Genomic DNA, 15,983 nt, shown 5'->3' with positions numbered 1-15,983 from the left:
AATCCCCGCGAGGCTCGATCCTGTTTTTTCGACGACGCAAAATGACTGACAGGAATGAGGGCCATTAAAGTTCGTCGATTTCATATAAAGCTATAAAGCAATCGGACTAGAACAAGTTTTGTGTCATTCTTTTACGATATATTTCGACTGCATACTTTATTTCTCATCATTGTTTTATCTTTCTCGTTCGTGATTCACAATTTTACATCGTATTTTAGACCCTCCTATGTTTTCTTGTCATTTTTAATAAATACTTTTAAACAGGGTTCGCCAACTTTTTAGCGACACAGGTAGTAACAATTATTTTCAGTAAAATTCAAAAATTTATTTCCTCTAAAATATGGATTGAATTCAGATGAGCAAAAAGTTGCCTTAATAGAAATTATAATGGAGATTCTACTGTCTTACTGTAACTACATAGTTTTAATATATATGATTTAAAAATACTTTGATGATTGAAAAAAATGGCCGTAGGGGATAACAGTTATGTTCGATATGTTTCTTCCTCGAATCTAAATATTTCATCCTACAAATTTTATAATTTTTTAGATGTATAGGTGTACTTTTCTTGAGAGATGGAATTGATACATACGTTTGAGTCTTTGTTTGTCTGTTACAACTAAAGTAAAAATATAATGTGAGCCAAAATAATTTAATATGGTCAAAGTAAAAAACTATTCCAAGTTTCATTATATTCGAATGCATAGTAACTAATTTAAGAAAATGTTACATTATAATAAAATAACGTACTAAATAAAAAATAATAAAATTAAAATATATGTACGAAGTAGACCATAGACAATCACATATAAAATCATTTCTATTTATAAATTATTATCAACCAATTACTGGAGAATAATTTTCTATTTTACATTGTATTTGTGAAGTACAAACACAATTAATGTGATGTAGTGATGAAAAATGAAAATGAAGAACAACTTGGTGTTTAATTTTAAGTTCGATTGCTACGCGATCGATTCTTATCGAATAATTTTTAACATTATTCGTGACAACATAAACGGCGAAATTATTTAAAATCTCGAGACGTTGTAGTATGTCGGGAGAGGGTGCAATTGAAGCATTAGAATAGAAACAAGAGGGATAAGCGTGTACACGTGTTCGAAAGATCGCCAAGTGTACTCGTGTGTTCGTTAACTACGGAGATAAGGTGTTTATATGTAGGTGACACGTGCTACGAAAATACACGCCTAAGGACTACTCCGGAGGGAAGCGACAAGATAAAATTAGAAGGAGAGAAAAGCGCGTCGTCGAAACGTTTGTTTTACGGTCCCGCCCGGTTCCACGACATTCGCCGCAATTTTTCTTTCCACGTCCACTTACGGCACAGTGAAACGCTCCGATTCAGTGAACAGAAGGTTCCTACGGGTTCTCCGGAACCCGTAAATTAATAATATCGTCCTGCAACGTGGAATCTGTTCCGTCCTCGAGCGTATATTCCTCGCAAGAAACGCAGAATCGAGCAGTTCCCGCGAATAACGATTCCATTAAAGGCAAACTTATTTATTAAAGAAAAATTGGGCCATCGTGATGTGTTACAATTGAATTTAATACTTATTGACTTTGCACAAATTTCTTCTAGTACTCGAAAGGCCTGCAATTAATATATACTCAAATGAAACTTCTTTTTATTTCGATATAAGTAACTCCAACAGGATATTTTTAATAATTTCCCATTGCTAAAATGATTTCGTGAAATTTATAAACGAAATTTTATTTATAGACATTGCAACGCATGGTGAAAGCCATTTTGAACAAAATAACTAAAATAAGTTTGACCAATATTAAAATTTATGGAAGATTTAGATTACTGATTGCGTTTACCCAAACAAATTTTTAAACGCAATATTATTCGATCCCTTTTCTTTTTAACGAAATTGAAGAAATTAAACCAATGGATCCCACACCTCAAATTCATTTGGCTAAATCACGTAATTTTTGTAATAAGTTATTCTTAGGGGCCTATAATATTTAGTATTCTTTAAATTATAGACTTTGAGACGATTTTAGAAACGTCGTCCAATTTCCCTGGTGTTATACTACCTTCGGAAAGGGTTCGAAAAATCTTGGAAACGAAACTTTTCTTATTGACAGTCCCTTCCCAGGGGCGTTGCTGGATGACTAGCGTCCGCAAATTCGTCAACGCGGGAATAGGTTTAAAAATAAAGACGTACCCCCGAAAACGTGGCGCGCTATTGGCGTTTCTGCTCATTAAGATAATTGAGTGGGCTCGAGGCTTTGCCACGATAACTCATTCAGAGACGCCGTTCCCTCGGAAAAAGTAAATATGTACAAGGAGAACGAGGAGTACAAGAGACTGCGTGTTCGCTAAATGAGTTACGCGAGTAACAAAACCACCGGATAATTCGTCGTGCTTGCTTTTCCCATTTGATCCCTTATACATGGCATACATACATGACTCACGTACAAACTTTTCAGTATACACGATTACATTTATCAAATTCATCTGATACTTAATTCTTGCACAAAAGTTTCAGAGACTTTATGTGCCAGCCATGTTGCATTTGTCGGTGAATCGATACATAATCGGTGCAACGTTTCGACTAATTTTCAAAATTTATTTTAAAATTGTAATTTGTATATCAATGACGTATATTATATTCAATCATAAATTAAATTAATACGTACTTTAAACACGAACTTATTGATTGAGAGCAATCTATACTATTTTGGAGCAGTATTTTCAGTAGTTAATGAACAATACATAGTCATTTACTCTTATTTATGCCTCAATGACAAAATGTATTTTTGTTTGTACGTTTTAAGTCATGTATCTATGTTCTAAGACGTCATTTTGAATATCTTTGTTAACAGAGTGAGTGTAAGCGATATGCTAAAAACTAGGCCTCTTTAAAAGAATTCTTCAAATAAAAGGTACTTCTTTTTCTTATATACAATGAGATTCTGGAGTGGAAAATATACTATTCCATTTAAGAAAATAGGTTTGACCTTCATGTGTCCCTTACATGTCCACCCATTACAAAATTATTGTCACCATATTGTGTACCCTTTCAAATCAAGTAAGTCTTACCTTAAACTGTTTCTAATATTGTTAACAATAAACGAATTATTCAATCTGTTTCAAATCTATTTTCTGGAATTTTCTATCACAGAAGGGATGAGACCTTTAATAAGAAATTTCGATTAATCTAAGCAAATACTTAGTAGGTATAATAATGAAAATAGAATTTTAAAAGCATTATAATATACTAAAGAACGATCGTTAAAAGTAAAAGAATTTTAATTCCTGCACGAGCACGTATAGAAAACAGCGCCAGGAAGATCTCGACCATATTGTGCGCAGAAGAATGCATGGCTTCTTTGCGACGGATAGCGCATTTGCTCTTCAGAGGGGCAAATGTCCCATTAAATCGACGGTTATGTTTCTAACGGTATTTCCGCGCGCAGGAATTGCGCGCACGTAACGTGTCACCTATTCGGCACATCCGTGTTTAATAGCTTCTGCCTCTGCTTCTTATTTCGACCCGACTATGAATGAAATTTCCCTTCGTTCTGCTTGATCTGGCTGGTATTCCACGCGAAAGTATCCTTCCGTCAACGTTACGTATTAACTCCACTGTTGCGTTCAGGCATACTTGACCCCAAATGACTCTCAGAAGCTTCGAGATACAAAAACTCTACGCTGTCCAGAGTAATTACAGAATCACCTATTCTAGGGACTTGTCAGGAATCTCTGACATTCCACGTAAGTTACATTCTATTTAAAAATATTTTTATATCGAATACACCGCGCTCATATCGTCCCTGATACTCCTTCATTCCCCTAAATTCCTTGCAAGCGTAATTCTCCAATTGATCGAGCTTTTCAAATTTTTTAATGAAAATTTTACTTTTCACGATCAAATTAGTCTGAAACTATTTTTTTTCAGAACGAAGCAACGAAGTTTTTTAATGTATAATTCTTCAATTTCTACAATTACGTTGCATTCTAGAAATTGAAGAAACAGAACGAAACAGTAATATAAACAGAAAATACAAATTAATTAAATGAATTAATATAATGTTAGCGATTAGACGATAACACATTTCTAATGAACCTAAATTTATTCTATACTCAGAACAATTACACTCACGATTAATAATTTTACGAAGCACCAGAAAGTAATTTAGAGCAGTGTCACCAACACGACGGATATTGGAACTGTGTTTGTACGGCAACGTTTCATCTCAGTTTAGTCCCAAAATCCCCTTTCCATTATCCCTACTCGATGATTTTGAAGCCTCGTCAGGTATACAAGGGTAGGCGGATTACCTGTCGTGGAAACCAGCACTAATAATAATCTTTTCATTTATTTAAAAACCCATCAAAACTTCTGCACAGACCCAATACAGCTATATAGATTATACAGAAACTCGATGCGACTGACGTTGCAACTTTATCATTTTTGGTACGAAAAATCATTGTAATTATATTATCAAGGCTTGTCCAAATATGTCCTCAGTATTTATACAAGATAATCTATACAAATTAAGGATTCGAGCCGACATTGTCACACATATAATGGATCAAAATTGGATCAATTTCTCAGAAAGCATTATTCTTCTCAAGTAAACGAAAACCATTTCGAAAGAAATTTAATGAAATAACAAATACACACGAAACCTCTTAAAAAAAGCGAAAAATTATTTCTAGAAGTCACGCGCGAACCACAATGCCGCAAAAGTCGTTGGCGAGTTTTCCCTTTCACACGTCGGTTAACTAAGATTCCAGGGTGAATCGGCTATCAAAATGATAAACTTCTCTTCTCCCATGAAAGAAAACGGGACGTAACGTCGGTGCATTTATTTTCGTACTCTACTTACGAAATTCGAGGCGCGAGGGAATGCGATGGTGTCTGGTCACTCCAGGAGCGGCGCCACCAATCGAGTGACGTCCGTCGATAAGGTAGAGCCATCGATTGGTTGCGACGTTGCCGGTTCTATGAGACATTGGCGTAAAAGGGCGCTGGGAACGGGGGCTAGTGACGGTGGAATCGCTAATACTTGGTAACGGTGGTGCGCAACGAGGGTGAGAAAAAAAACGGTGTCGCGAGAACGTGAATTCGGGTCGAACCTGGTGGACACGTGGGTCATGCGTCCGTCTCGCGTCGCGACTGCACGCGTCATTGCACGGCCACGCGGCGTCGCGGTGCTTTCGTTTCTGGTGTTCCGCGAAATTACGCAATGACGAGACGTCACGATGCGTAACACTGCGTACGAGGATCCTTGTGGCTCCGTTCGCTCGAGGGTTTGCTCAGCTGTTGCTCGTGGATGAACAGTACGTTCGTTTCGGTGAACGAGTTCCGCGCTTTAGGTTCAAGCCAATGATTCCCGAAACGAGATGGGACGTTCGGTCTGACGACGACGGTCCTTTGTGTTCAAGGTTACCAGAATGAGATTTCTCCGGAGACGATTTCATATTACTCCGCTACGAGCGTTGGCGGCGTTCTTCCTCATGGTAGTGCTGTTCTGGTACAGCCTCAGTCGGCAAGAGGCGCCTACGCAACCCTGCAGCGTCCCCGAAGAATTTACAGAGAAACTGCACGAGCTTGCCTACAGGTCCATATAGTTCCTAATTACTGGCTGTTGATAAGTTCATATCGAAATGCACTGTGGTCGATAACTTTATCGTAATAGCACAGACGAGGTGAAAGGTCTATTCATATACCTCGTCTGTGGTGAAAGGTCTACTCGTATACCTGGTCTGTGCTTTCACCTTATGGGCTTTCGCGGCCCAATCTGACTGCCATACCGACCTGAAAATTCGGAGGTGATTTTAGCGGTCTCTTCTCATGGATGGCGGTCAATTGAGAAACTATTCACTGAATTAGTATTGATGGGCAGGCAGCTGTAAACTGTGGGTAAATACATGTGAGTTGACTATGGAAGGGATTAAAAAACACAATTCTCAAACGACCATAACTCCTACAATAGTGAATGTATTTCATTGAACTTTATTTCTGAAATAGAGCTCATGGTTACCTACAAAAAAGTATTACACAATTTTTCTATAAGGCATCAAACAAAATTACTAAAAATCAAAAACGAATTTAAAAAAAAAATCGACAGAGGGTAGGTGCCTAAATTTTTCGGCGAAATTGAAAAGTCTCAAATCAGTCTGGAAAAATTATTTTCGATTGCAGGGATCAATTACAATCATTTTTTGTCAATAGACATACCCTCGAAATCCTAACCATATTCGAGAAAAAAAATTCCTTACTGAAAATATAATGTCAGGCCAGAAATGTCACTGCAATATTTTGTGCGTATCTTTCAAACGTCATAACTTCTGAACAGATTGAAGGATTTTAATGTTTGAAAAGGCAAATAACGCGTATTTTAATGAAGTATATGTAGACATTTTAACAATATTGAAAAAGTTGTTCCTTGGCCCCGTAAAGTGAGAAAAACTACATAAAAATTGTCCAATTGCCAAACGACCATAACTCTTACAATAGTAAATATATTTCAATGAAATTTTGGAGGGAAGTAGAGCTTATGGAGTACCTACAAAAAAGTATTGCACAACATTTCCGTAGAGCTTCAAACAAATTTATTAAAAATGAAAAACAAATTTTTAAGAAAAATTGACAAGGGGCGTAGGTTCCTAAATTTTTCGATGAACAAAAAAATTTCAAATCGTTCTGAAAAATTAGTTTTAGTTGCGAGGCTCAATTACAATCATTTTTCTTCTGATGTAAATAGTAAATATATGTATAGCAAAGACGAAAGGAGAGAATATTCAGTATCCACTGTTTTAGAACAGACTAAAACGCGTATTAAAAATAGTTAAACTTTAGACGGGTGCAGTTCCAAAACTATAAGTATTTTATTAACTATTGAGGCATTGTTAGAAGCGGCTAAGCCTCCCCTTTAAAATGGTTTTTGATTTTTGTCGATCCGACTTACCGTTTCGGAGATTCGTAATTTACGTAAAAGGTAATTTTTTTAATTCGACTATCTCTGTCTTCGTCTAGCGGAGTCGGACCTCCTTGTCGCACGTGCGTGGTGCTGATCTACCTCGCGTACGCGAATGTCGTGACCCAGTTTCGGCGTAGTATTTCCAAGAATTTACTACGCGCTGTTTACTATTTTCACGCGCGTGAGTTCATTGATCTCAATGAACGTAACAAACCCTCGTACCCTTATACATATGTATCTCTGAGACTAGCCACCGCATCGACTTGAAGCTAAAATCGCTATATCTTCGGAACTAATAAAGCTATTGACTACCCCGAACGCTCGTTTTAAAGAGCATTTCATCCTCTATCTAATGATAATATCACCTACTATAATTTTTCCTGTCTTCTATGTTTATTCTCACATTTACTTTGACGCTACCTACTCAATGAAGTTTCAGCAAATCCTATTGATCACACGACTGGTGTGCGATAAAATTGGATTATAAATTATTTATTTAATTGAAAATGAATTTTGTGGCGCTGTTTCGCTGCGGTTAGGAACTCGGGAGAATTTCGTAGGAGGACAGAAAAGGAAAGGAGAGGGGCGCGTTTCATCCGGGCCTGCTAGTGGACTCACGAGTAAGGCTTTCTAGCAGGCCCTGCCTTAGACGACTGGGATATTGGGAAGTCGTTCGAGGAGTGTATATATAGCAACGGAGGGGTCGGTCGAGCGCTTGTGAGAGCGCCACCCCTCTGGTGGCGAGCATGGGAGGCGACGCCACAATTTAAATACAGGATGTTTGCGTAACTACTAGCCAGCACTATTTCTCAAATAGTTGTTTTCTCTAGAACTAACTAGGGTATCGACTTGGAACAAAATTCGTTTTCAAGGTCGTTTTATCTTCGATCCGATGAAAATAAAATAATTTTCTAACATAAAAAAGAAGGATATCTTACGAAGAAACATCAAAACACAACTTTCTATATACGTAATGCAAAAATTAGAAGTATGTTACCTCGTAAAAGAGAAAAAAAAAGGCTGATCATTTGACCGGTCATGGTAGGAATGGATATACATGAAGTGCCGGTAGGTTTGGTGTTAAAGTCTATAACCAACGTTTATCACGCTAATCACGCCTATGTCAAATTCAACATAATTGCAATCTACCACTTAGGTTGCTGATCTTCTAATTTGCTTGTAACAACCTTCAATATTGTTTCTACATATTTATAAGAACTTCAATTGATGAAATTCTAGCTGAAGCGTTCGTTTGCTTTCGTGTGATCTTTCTAGAGCTCACCTGGTGTTGGCCAAATTGGGTATCGTGCACTTTCTGTGCCTCGGTGGACTTTGGGGTCAAGTTCGGATCGGTCGTGCGCTGCCCTGGGCGCGTAAGATCGAACTCTGTCTAGTGGACACGCTACGCGACGATGTCCTGATCACGAAAGCGTTTCGCGAAGTTGGCCTAAGTGCCACGTACTTACACGCCGCCGGGGTGTACCGTATACAGGAGCACGAGGTCGGTGAAGATGCGCCCAAGGTGGAGGTAGTCGTTTTCGAGGAAGATGCTGTGGTAAGTTTACTTTTAACGTTTGTATCTATCTAATTAAAATTCTAACTTTGTTTACAATTTTATATATACAATTTTTAGGGCATTTAAACCGATATACATAGACATTTTTAGAATTTTGATCTGCCTATTCTGGATAAATTCAAAATCTGCTTTATCACCGAGCCATCATACTATTCTCTGTTCTCTATTTAGAATATTTGATGCAAATTGATGAAGTAATATTTTATAACAGTAATAATAGCACTTAATAACACAGGTTAAGTATTGTGGTCGCTTACTATTAGTGGAAGCTTAGATACTAGGACATTTAATAGTCAATCGAGGAGTGTATAGGTAAGAATAGATGGTCGATTGAGTACTTGCGAGAGAACCGTTGAGAGTGTAGCCCTCTGGCGGCAGATGCACAATTTAATTTCTTAAAACCGAGTTAAAGTGATGTCTAAAAAAGTAGAGGCAGAAAAATCTAACTTTCTTTGTTCCATAATATATTCAATAGTTACAACATATTTTTAACAGAAGCTATTCCTGTACAGTATTATATACACGTTTTATACAAACTGAACGTTCTTGAAAGTGGAACATAATAGTTATTCTCGAAACGTGCGAACACATGAAATTGCTTAACGACTGCTACGTGCTGTATTATTTGCAAACGACTTGTTTCTGCAAGAATAGCGATGCTGTAACGTTTCGCGGGACTATAAAGCTCGTAAATTTAACGTCGCAGCATCATCCGTTACGTGTTATAAATTCGGCGAGTAGTCGCGAATATTTCGTGCGATTTACGACGCGTGTTTTACGTACGTCATAATCGGGGCACGGAAAGTTGCTCCTTGGCACGACTTCTGGCAATAAAGCGGCGAACAATACGAATTTTATTAGACGAAAAATGATTCTCTATTCATTAAACTGTGAAACAAATTGGAATGAGTATTTATTTCTCGATCAGCCTGCCTACTTAAGAGGGTATTCTTGTCTAGAATATGATATTTTCAGCTTTCTTCGGGATTTTTTTAAGAAGAAACTATGAAACCTATTGTGTATCCGTAGTGACACACGTATTTACTAACATTTAAAGTATACAAATTATTTTTGTAAACAAAAAATAATAACAATTACATGAACTGTGTCTGGTTAAAAAAAGTATCGTAAAGAAAAAGTGTCTTCCTGGTGTGCATGATACCAACCATTCCTTTAATCTGAAACAAATAAACAAAATGGCATTGAGGTGGTTGCGTGTGAGGATATGAATGGGTATTCAATGAAATCACAAAGTTCGCCTTGTACTCTTTATTATGAAGGTGTTGTTGACTGGGCGTCGTGGCGAAGACTGACTTCCGTACAAAATCACTTTTTCCCTTGACACTTTTTGCAGTTGCCTAATTGGTTCAACCGATGCGTCGAAGTTGACCAATTAAGCATCTTGCAATTCAGAAGTCACCGCCTACTCCTTGCGCCCTTGACGCGCTTTTTAGGAAAGGCGATGTGACTCGGTGGGGATAACTTTGTCGACGGAAGTTTGGCAATGCAGCGGAATTTCAACCAGGTCCAGGCCTGGTGATGTCACCCGTCGAGGGTCGCTTGACCTGGCGTTGCAGCCCTTCGGAAATCCATGGTTTATAACATGTGCAATATGCCACTGAGGCCGTTGGAAACCTTCGACGAAAAACATACCGGGTAATAAAACGCGTAAGAAACGGCTTTCTCAAAAGTGGCCTTTTCGACTTTGCTTGTTGTAAACCATGCTAGCATTTGCACGCCAAATGTTTCTTTTGTTGTGCGAGCTAGCCGCTACAGCATCTTGTTTTATATGAATATAACTATGGCGTGAACCATTAGAAATTAAAAATCTTGATGATTACAAAAATGACGGCACTTTGAAGTTAAAATACTGTTTTTTTGGTTTTTGTAAATTTATAACACGTTTAAAAAGTATGAAAGATAAACATTTTTTAAAAACCCGTGGTTTATGCGATAATGACACATCCGCTGAAAGTTCTGTACGAATTAAAACAAATTCCGTTGCATACACAGGGTGTTCGGCCACCCCTGGGAAAAATTTTAATGGGGGATTCTATAGGCCAAAATAAGATGAAAATCAAGAATACCAATTTGTTGATTGAGGCTTCGTTAAAAAGTTATTAACTTTTAAAGTTGCGCCTGTAGATAGGTAATCTGCGTACAGCTGCGTGCGCGCGATAGTGGTTCTCACTGAGCATGAGAAACTCTGTTGGTGACGTATCGACAGCCTTACAGTTTTCTGAGTGAGAATGACTATCACGCGTACGCAGCTGTTCGCAGATTGCCGTTCTGCAGGCTGAACTTTAAACGTTAATAACTTTTTAACGAAGCCTCGATCAACAAATTGGTATTCTTGATTTTCGTCTTATTTTGGCCTCTAGAATCTCCCATTAAAATTTTTTCCAAGGGTGGCCCAACACTGTATATTTTCAACAACATACGTATATTTTAAGAAAGTGTAATAAAAAAAAATTGATTTTTTTAAATTCTAGATAAGAATACCCCGTTAATGTTTTTATTATTCCTTTCTTTTTCTAGACGCAAATGGTGAGGAGAGTGGGTTGGACAAGAAGAGTACTGCCTCCGGATTGCGAGTTCTCCCCTAGTTTGCAATGCTTCCCACCGCAATTGGTGATTCCTCCGTTACCAGCGAAACAATTTGGCGGTCGATTAATGCCTGTACCCAGAGAGGGTATCGAACTGCAGAAGTATCACTACCCTAACGACTGGTGGCTCGAGGTGAAGCCCACCGATTGCACCGAGCCTCAAGAACTCGGCGCGTAGTACTCGGTTTCGATGCAGCGAGGATTCGCGATAGAAAATTAATCATAACCCGTTGACAGGTAAAATTATCCTCTGGGACTACTAAACAGGGATCATGCTCCCATGCTACGTTTACTCGTACTGTTAACCATAATATTTCGGCATCCATATTTTTACTGGGAAATTTTCTTTCTAAAATCAAGATTCACGGGTGAATGTTGGGGCATAAATTACAGAAAGTGGCCAATTTCATCGTTAAACTAGTTATTAATTTGTCTACGATGTTTGTACCACTACGGAATCTCGTTTGCTTGCGAGTGGATCGATGTAAAAGTTCGTACTTCCATTTTTTAGACTTTCGAAATGTTCTATTCTTCCAGTTATCAATTATATTATTATAATTATTATAACAACACCGTGAATGGAAAGAGGCACAGATTGAGAAAATAAAATTTTCCCGTGTAAATTAATACCGATGAAAGTTAAATACTTATAGATTAGAAAAATTGTTCCTTCCGAGAGGCTGAATATTTTACGCGTTAAACGTCTTCGAATCTTATAAGTCGAACGTTTATTTAATAATACTATTTAGAAACTAGTCTGAGTGTTGACACTTAATCGTTTCCCTGATTCGATAGTTAAGATTATATTAATTAATTTAATTAATTTAAATATGAAAGTAAATATTGAAGATACTTAAATGAAAAATTGCTTGTAGAATGGAAACTGTAGTTTTTAAATTTGCATAAATTATCCTCTTTCTATGTTTAAAAATCTTTTTACTAACATTCAATTCTATTATGTTAAACAAAGATACTATTGTCAGGTTAAAATCAATTCATAAAGGTCACTGGCCCTATATCTACTTAACTGCGGCATATTGTTCGACTACATCTCTTCCATTTCTCTCAGAGAAAAAAGCTTCCATTGTGTAAAAATAGAAATCGTGTCCTAGAGTGGTTCGAAGGGAAGGAATACGACTTTGAACAATCAATTGAATTTAATCTGACCGAAGTAACATGAAGACACAACACATCGTGTGGTGTATTTATTTATATTTTAAATTACTCAATTTTTATCGATGTATAACAAGAGTTTATCAGCGTTGGGTTAAAACATATAAATAATTAAGTAGTAAGTGTGTAGTACAACAAAAAAAGGCCAATGACTTTCATTATAGTATTTTTTATTTAAATTGAAGACCACTATAAATTGCATTTATAATTATACTATATTAATTTAAATAATTTACAACAATTGTCTGTAGAAATTATCTTAATTGGCAATGTTGAAAGATGCTCACAGATTGGTGATGTGCTTCCCTCAAAGCTTTGATAATACCATTATTTATACGCATTTGTACCGCCTTTTTATACACAATATTCAGGAAGAGAATCATTGTCGCTAGGATTTCATAAGTTTTCCACATTTCTTCAGACTCGTACACTTTAAACCGATATTAATTAAAGAAAAACCAGTGAACGGTTGAACGATTGACGATAAAGCAGTTTGTTATACATAAGAATATATTAACTCTTGGCGCATGATCGTTTCTTTACTTTGAGAAATTTTTACTGGGTGATGAACAAGAAATGTGTACTTTCATCAAACGTATTGTGTGATTTTGCATGTATGTAGGATGTGGTAGGGAGAGGTGCCGAAAAGACGGTTAACTAACTACTTAAATGAAGAATAATATTTAATGAAAGTATAATAGGTGATCCGACGGCTTTAATGCGTGCTATTTCTTCGATTCCACCTTAGCAACTGACCCGTCGTGGACGAGCAGGACGATCGTCCACTGTCCTCCTCACGCACACACACAGCATACGTGCTCCCGCACGCATTTACTTTGTAACATTCCCTCATGTATTTGAACATCATTTATATTTTCAAGTGTTTCAAAAATGCGAAAGAAGGTCTAGTAAATACTAACGGAGTACTTATCTACCTTTTCTTATAAATATAAATGATAATTAAACATATGATTAAGAATTGTTAACTGTTTTTAAATCACTAACTTTGTTTTATTTTTCATTCGTGTGACTGGAAATAATACTCGGCGTAACTCAGAGTTCTGAACTTCAATGAATTCGACTTGACATTTGATAAAAAACATTAATAATACGACGTCTGTGTGAATGAATAATACAAATTTCCGATACTCGATTTACTACACTTCCATACGTTGTTAACTAGCGTTGCATTTATTATTTTGGTCATTTCATTTCGAAATACAAGCACCACTCGTCATATTTTATATGAATGCACACATTTGTATGGAATGTATTTCTTAAATAATGAACCGTCTGCATAATTGTAGTTGTCTCCTGAAACCTTCCACGAGATTAAATAAAATACGTATGAAAGAAAGAGATTTTTAATTAATTAATGTTGTTTAATACTGTTTTGTTCACTATTGTAGGAGTTATGGTCGTTAAAAAATTGGAGCATTTTTAAGGGATTTTTCTCACTTTACGGGGTTAAGAAACAACTTTTTGAACATTCTTAGAATTTCTAAATATTCTTTACCAAAATACGCGTCGTTTGCCTTTTGAAATATTAAAACCCTTCCATTTCTTCAGAAGTTATGATTTTTTAAACTTACGCATTTTCGAAGGAACGTTTCTGGCCATTCATTATATTTTCGATAACGAATTTCGGGGGTATGTATATTCACCAACAATTATTGTAATTGATCCCCACAACCAAAAACAATTTTTTCAAAATGATTTGAGACTTTTTAATTTCGCCGAAAAATTTCTCCACCTATCACATATCGATTTTTCTTAAACATTTGTTTTTAATTTTTAAGAAATTTGTTTGACGCTCTACGGTAATGTTGTTTAATACTTTTTTGTAGGTATCCATGAGAAGTAATCGATAAAATAACCTCCGAATTTTCAGGTCGGTAACACAGTCAGATTGGTCCACAAGGTGTAAGCACAGACGAGATATATGAATAGACCTTTCACCTTATGGACTTTCGCGGCCGAATCTGACTGCCATACCGACCTGAAAATTCGGAGCTGATTTTAACGGCCCCTTCTCATGGATGGCGGTTAGTTGAGAAACTAGGCACTGAATTAGGATTGATGGGCAGCCAGCTGAGTGTGTACGTAAATACATGTGAGTTGATTATGGGAGGGATTGGAAAAGACAGTGGAGTATTATCAGACGGCAGACCCGTGCCCAAAGGGAACTGCCCCACCACTCACACACACTAATGCCAACCACCTTGTATATGAGTTCTGGCGTTTCGTATAGCTTCGTAGATTCGAGAAAGGCGGCGAATGTCAGTCTATCCTTCTTGCTCTCAACACAGCTGAAATTCGATCTCGCATATTCTCGAGCCGAGATTCTCGACTGCCTAGGCATTTTTGACTTTCCGACCTGTGTAGGCATATACAATGTATAAGCAATATACCATAATGAAGAAAAAATTACAAAAATTTGTTTTTACGGAAATAAACGTTTTAAAACGATAATATTTTATGAACATATTTTAACCCTTTGCACTCGGTTGTCCCCTCTGAGGGGACATGAAAGTTTATTAGTGATTAAGGAGAATGATCTGATTTCACCGCAATTTTTTAAGAAACACATGTTTTCCTGTACTTTCCTATTAAAATGGGAAATATTCTATTAAAATGAGAAATATATCAGCCGTTTTTACGCTGGAAGTGGAAGGATTGTCGAGGATGGTCAGAGGCGTATGGTCGGATTCAAACACGTGGACAATAAACGTAACTATATAAACTATATTATTTAATGTTTACTAAAATTATTTAACATAAAGAACATAAAACGTAAACGTAAAAAACGATAAACGTAAAATCGAAACTTCATTCAAAGTCGAACCATTCCTATTGCTATCTTCGTTATAATCTAAATAAATTAACGTTCTTTGTCGGACAATAGAATGAATAATAAGCTACATATTCCAAATGTAGGCCAAAGAAACCGGGACTGCATTATTTGTTCCGACAGGAAAACACCAGGAGAAAGACGTCAAACAACATTTTATTGTGAAACATGTATAAATCAACCTGCTATGTATATTGGGAATTGTTTCAGAATTTACCATACCATAGAAAATTATGAGAAATAAATTTTTATTTTGTATTGTAAATATGTGTTCTTCAATGTCCATAAATACATATAAACCAAATTTCAACACAATGCCTTACTTGGTTCCAAAGTTGTACCATATAATATCATAAATATCGCTGTTACTACAATGAATTCTATCTACACTTACGTGCCTGTTATATATATACGACTCGCCGATTGTTGACAAAAAATCTGCAGTATGTATACGACTCGCCGATTGTTTATTGTTTCTATAGATACATCGAGGCGGCCGGCAATGAATGCGTATAACAGCTGTGCTTAAAAACTCGATTTGTGTAGCCGGCCGCCTAACGGCGGCCACGCATTCATTTTCTATTTCAATTTTCTTTATTGATATTATCAGAAGTGGGAAAGATTTCAGCCATTATTTCGACAAATTTAATTATTAGATCATTAGCATGATATTGTCGACGGAAGAAGAATTCACCTAAATAGTCTACATAATGTATTTGGCGAGTTCCATACTTCAGAATATTCGAACCTTTGACAACAATGCAGAACTAGATTTAGCTCGACACATTATACATTATTTGTCGTCGGTTGTCATGCC

General features: G+C 36.6%; 1 protein-coding gene across 3 annotated transcripts; it reads left to right on the top strand.

Moving 5' to 3' along the window:
• Positions 1-5,042: 5,042 nt before the first annotated feature.
• Positions 5,043-13,599, top strand: LOC122400471. Of its 3 annotated transcripts, none has more exons than XR_006259351.1 (4): positions 5,043-5,598; positions 8,236-8,515; positions 11,075-11,379; positions 12,938-13,599. XR_006259351.1 is itself a non-coding variant. In XM_043401961.1 (4 exons), exons 2-4 carry the CDS (start codon positions 5,432-5,434, stop codon positions 11,318-11,320), a joined length of 693 nt encoding a protein of 230 aa, XP_043257896.1. In that variant the 5' UTR covers positions 5,043-5,317; positions 5,423-5,431; the 3' UTR covers positions 11,321-12,016. The 3 variants fall into 3 exon arrangements, 2 of the variants coding, with proteins under 2 accessions (XP_043257896.1, XP_043257895.1); XM_043401961.1 differs by lacking the exon at positions 12,938-13,599 and having other exon boundaries at positions 5,043-5,317; positions 5,423-5,598; positions 11,075-12,016; XM_043401960.1 differs by lacking the exon at positions 12,938-13,599 and having other exon boundaries at positions 11,075-12,016.
• The last annotated feature ends 2,384 nt before the right edge of the window (positions 13,600-15,983 follow it).

This window comes from Colletes gigas, unplaced genomic scaffold, assembly GCF_013123115.1.
Source record: "Colletes gigas isolate AHSC1104 unplaced genomic scaffold, ASM1312311v1 Colletes_gigas_Sc00018, whole genome shotgun sequence".
Classification (NCBI taxonomy): Eukaryota; Metazoa; Arthropoda; class Insecta; order Hymenoptera; family Colletidae; genus Colletes; species Colletes gigas.
The sequence above is the reverse complement of the archived record's forward strand: the minus strand, read 5'-3'. Positions and strand labels throughout refer to the sequence as shown.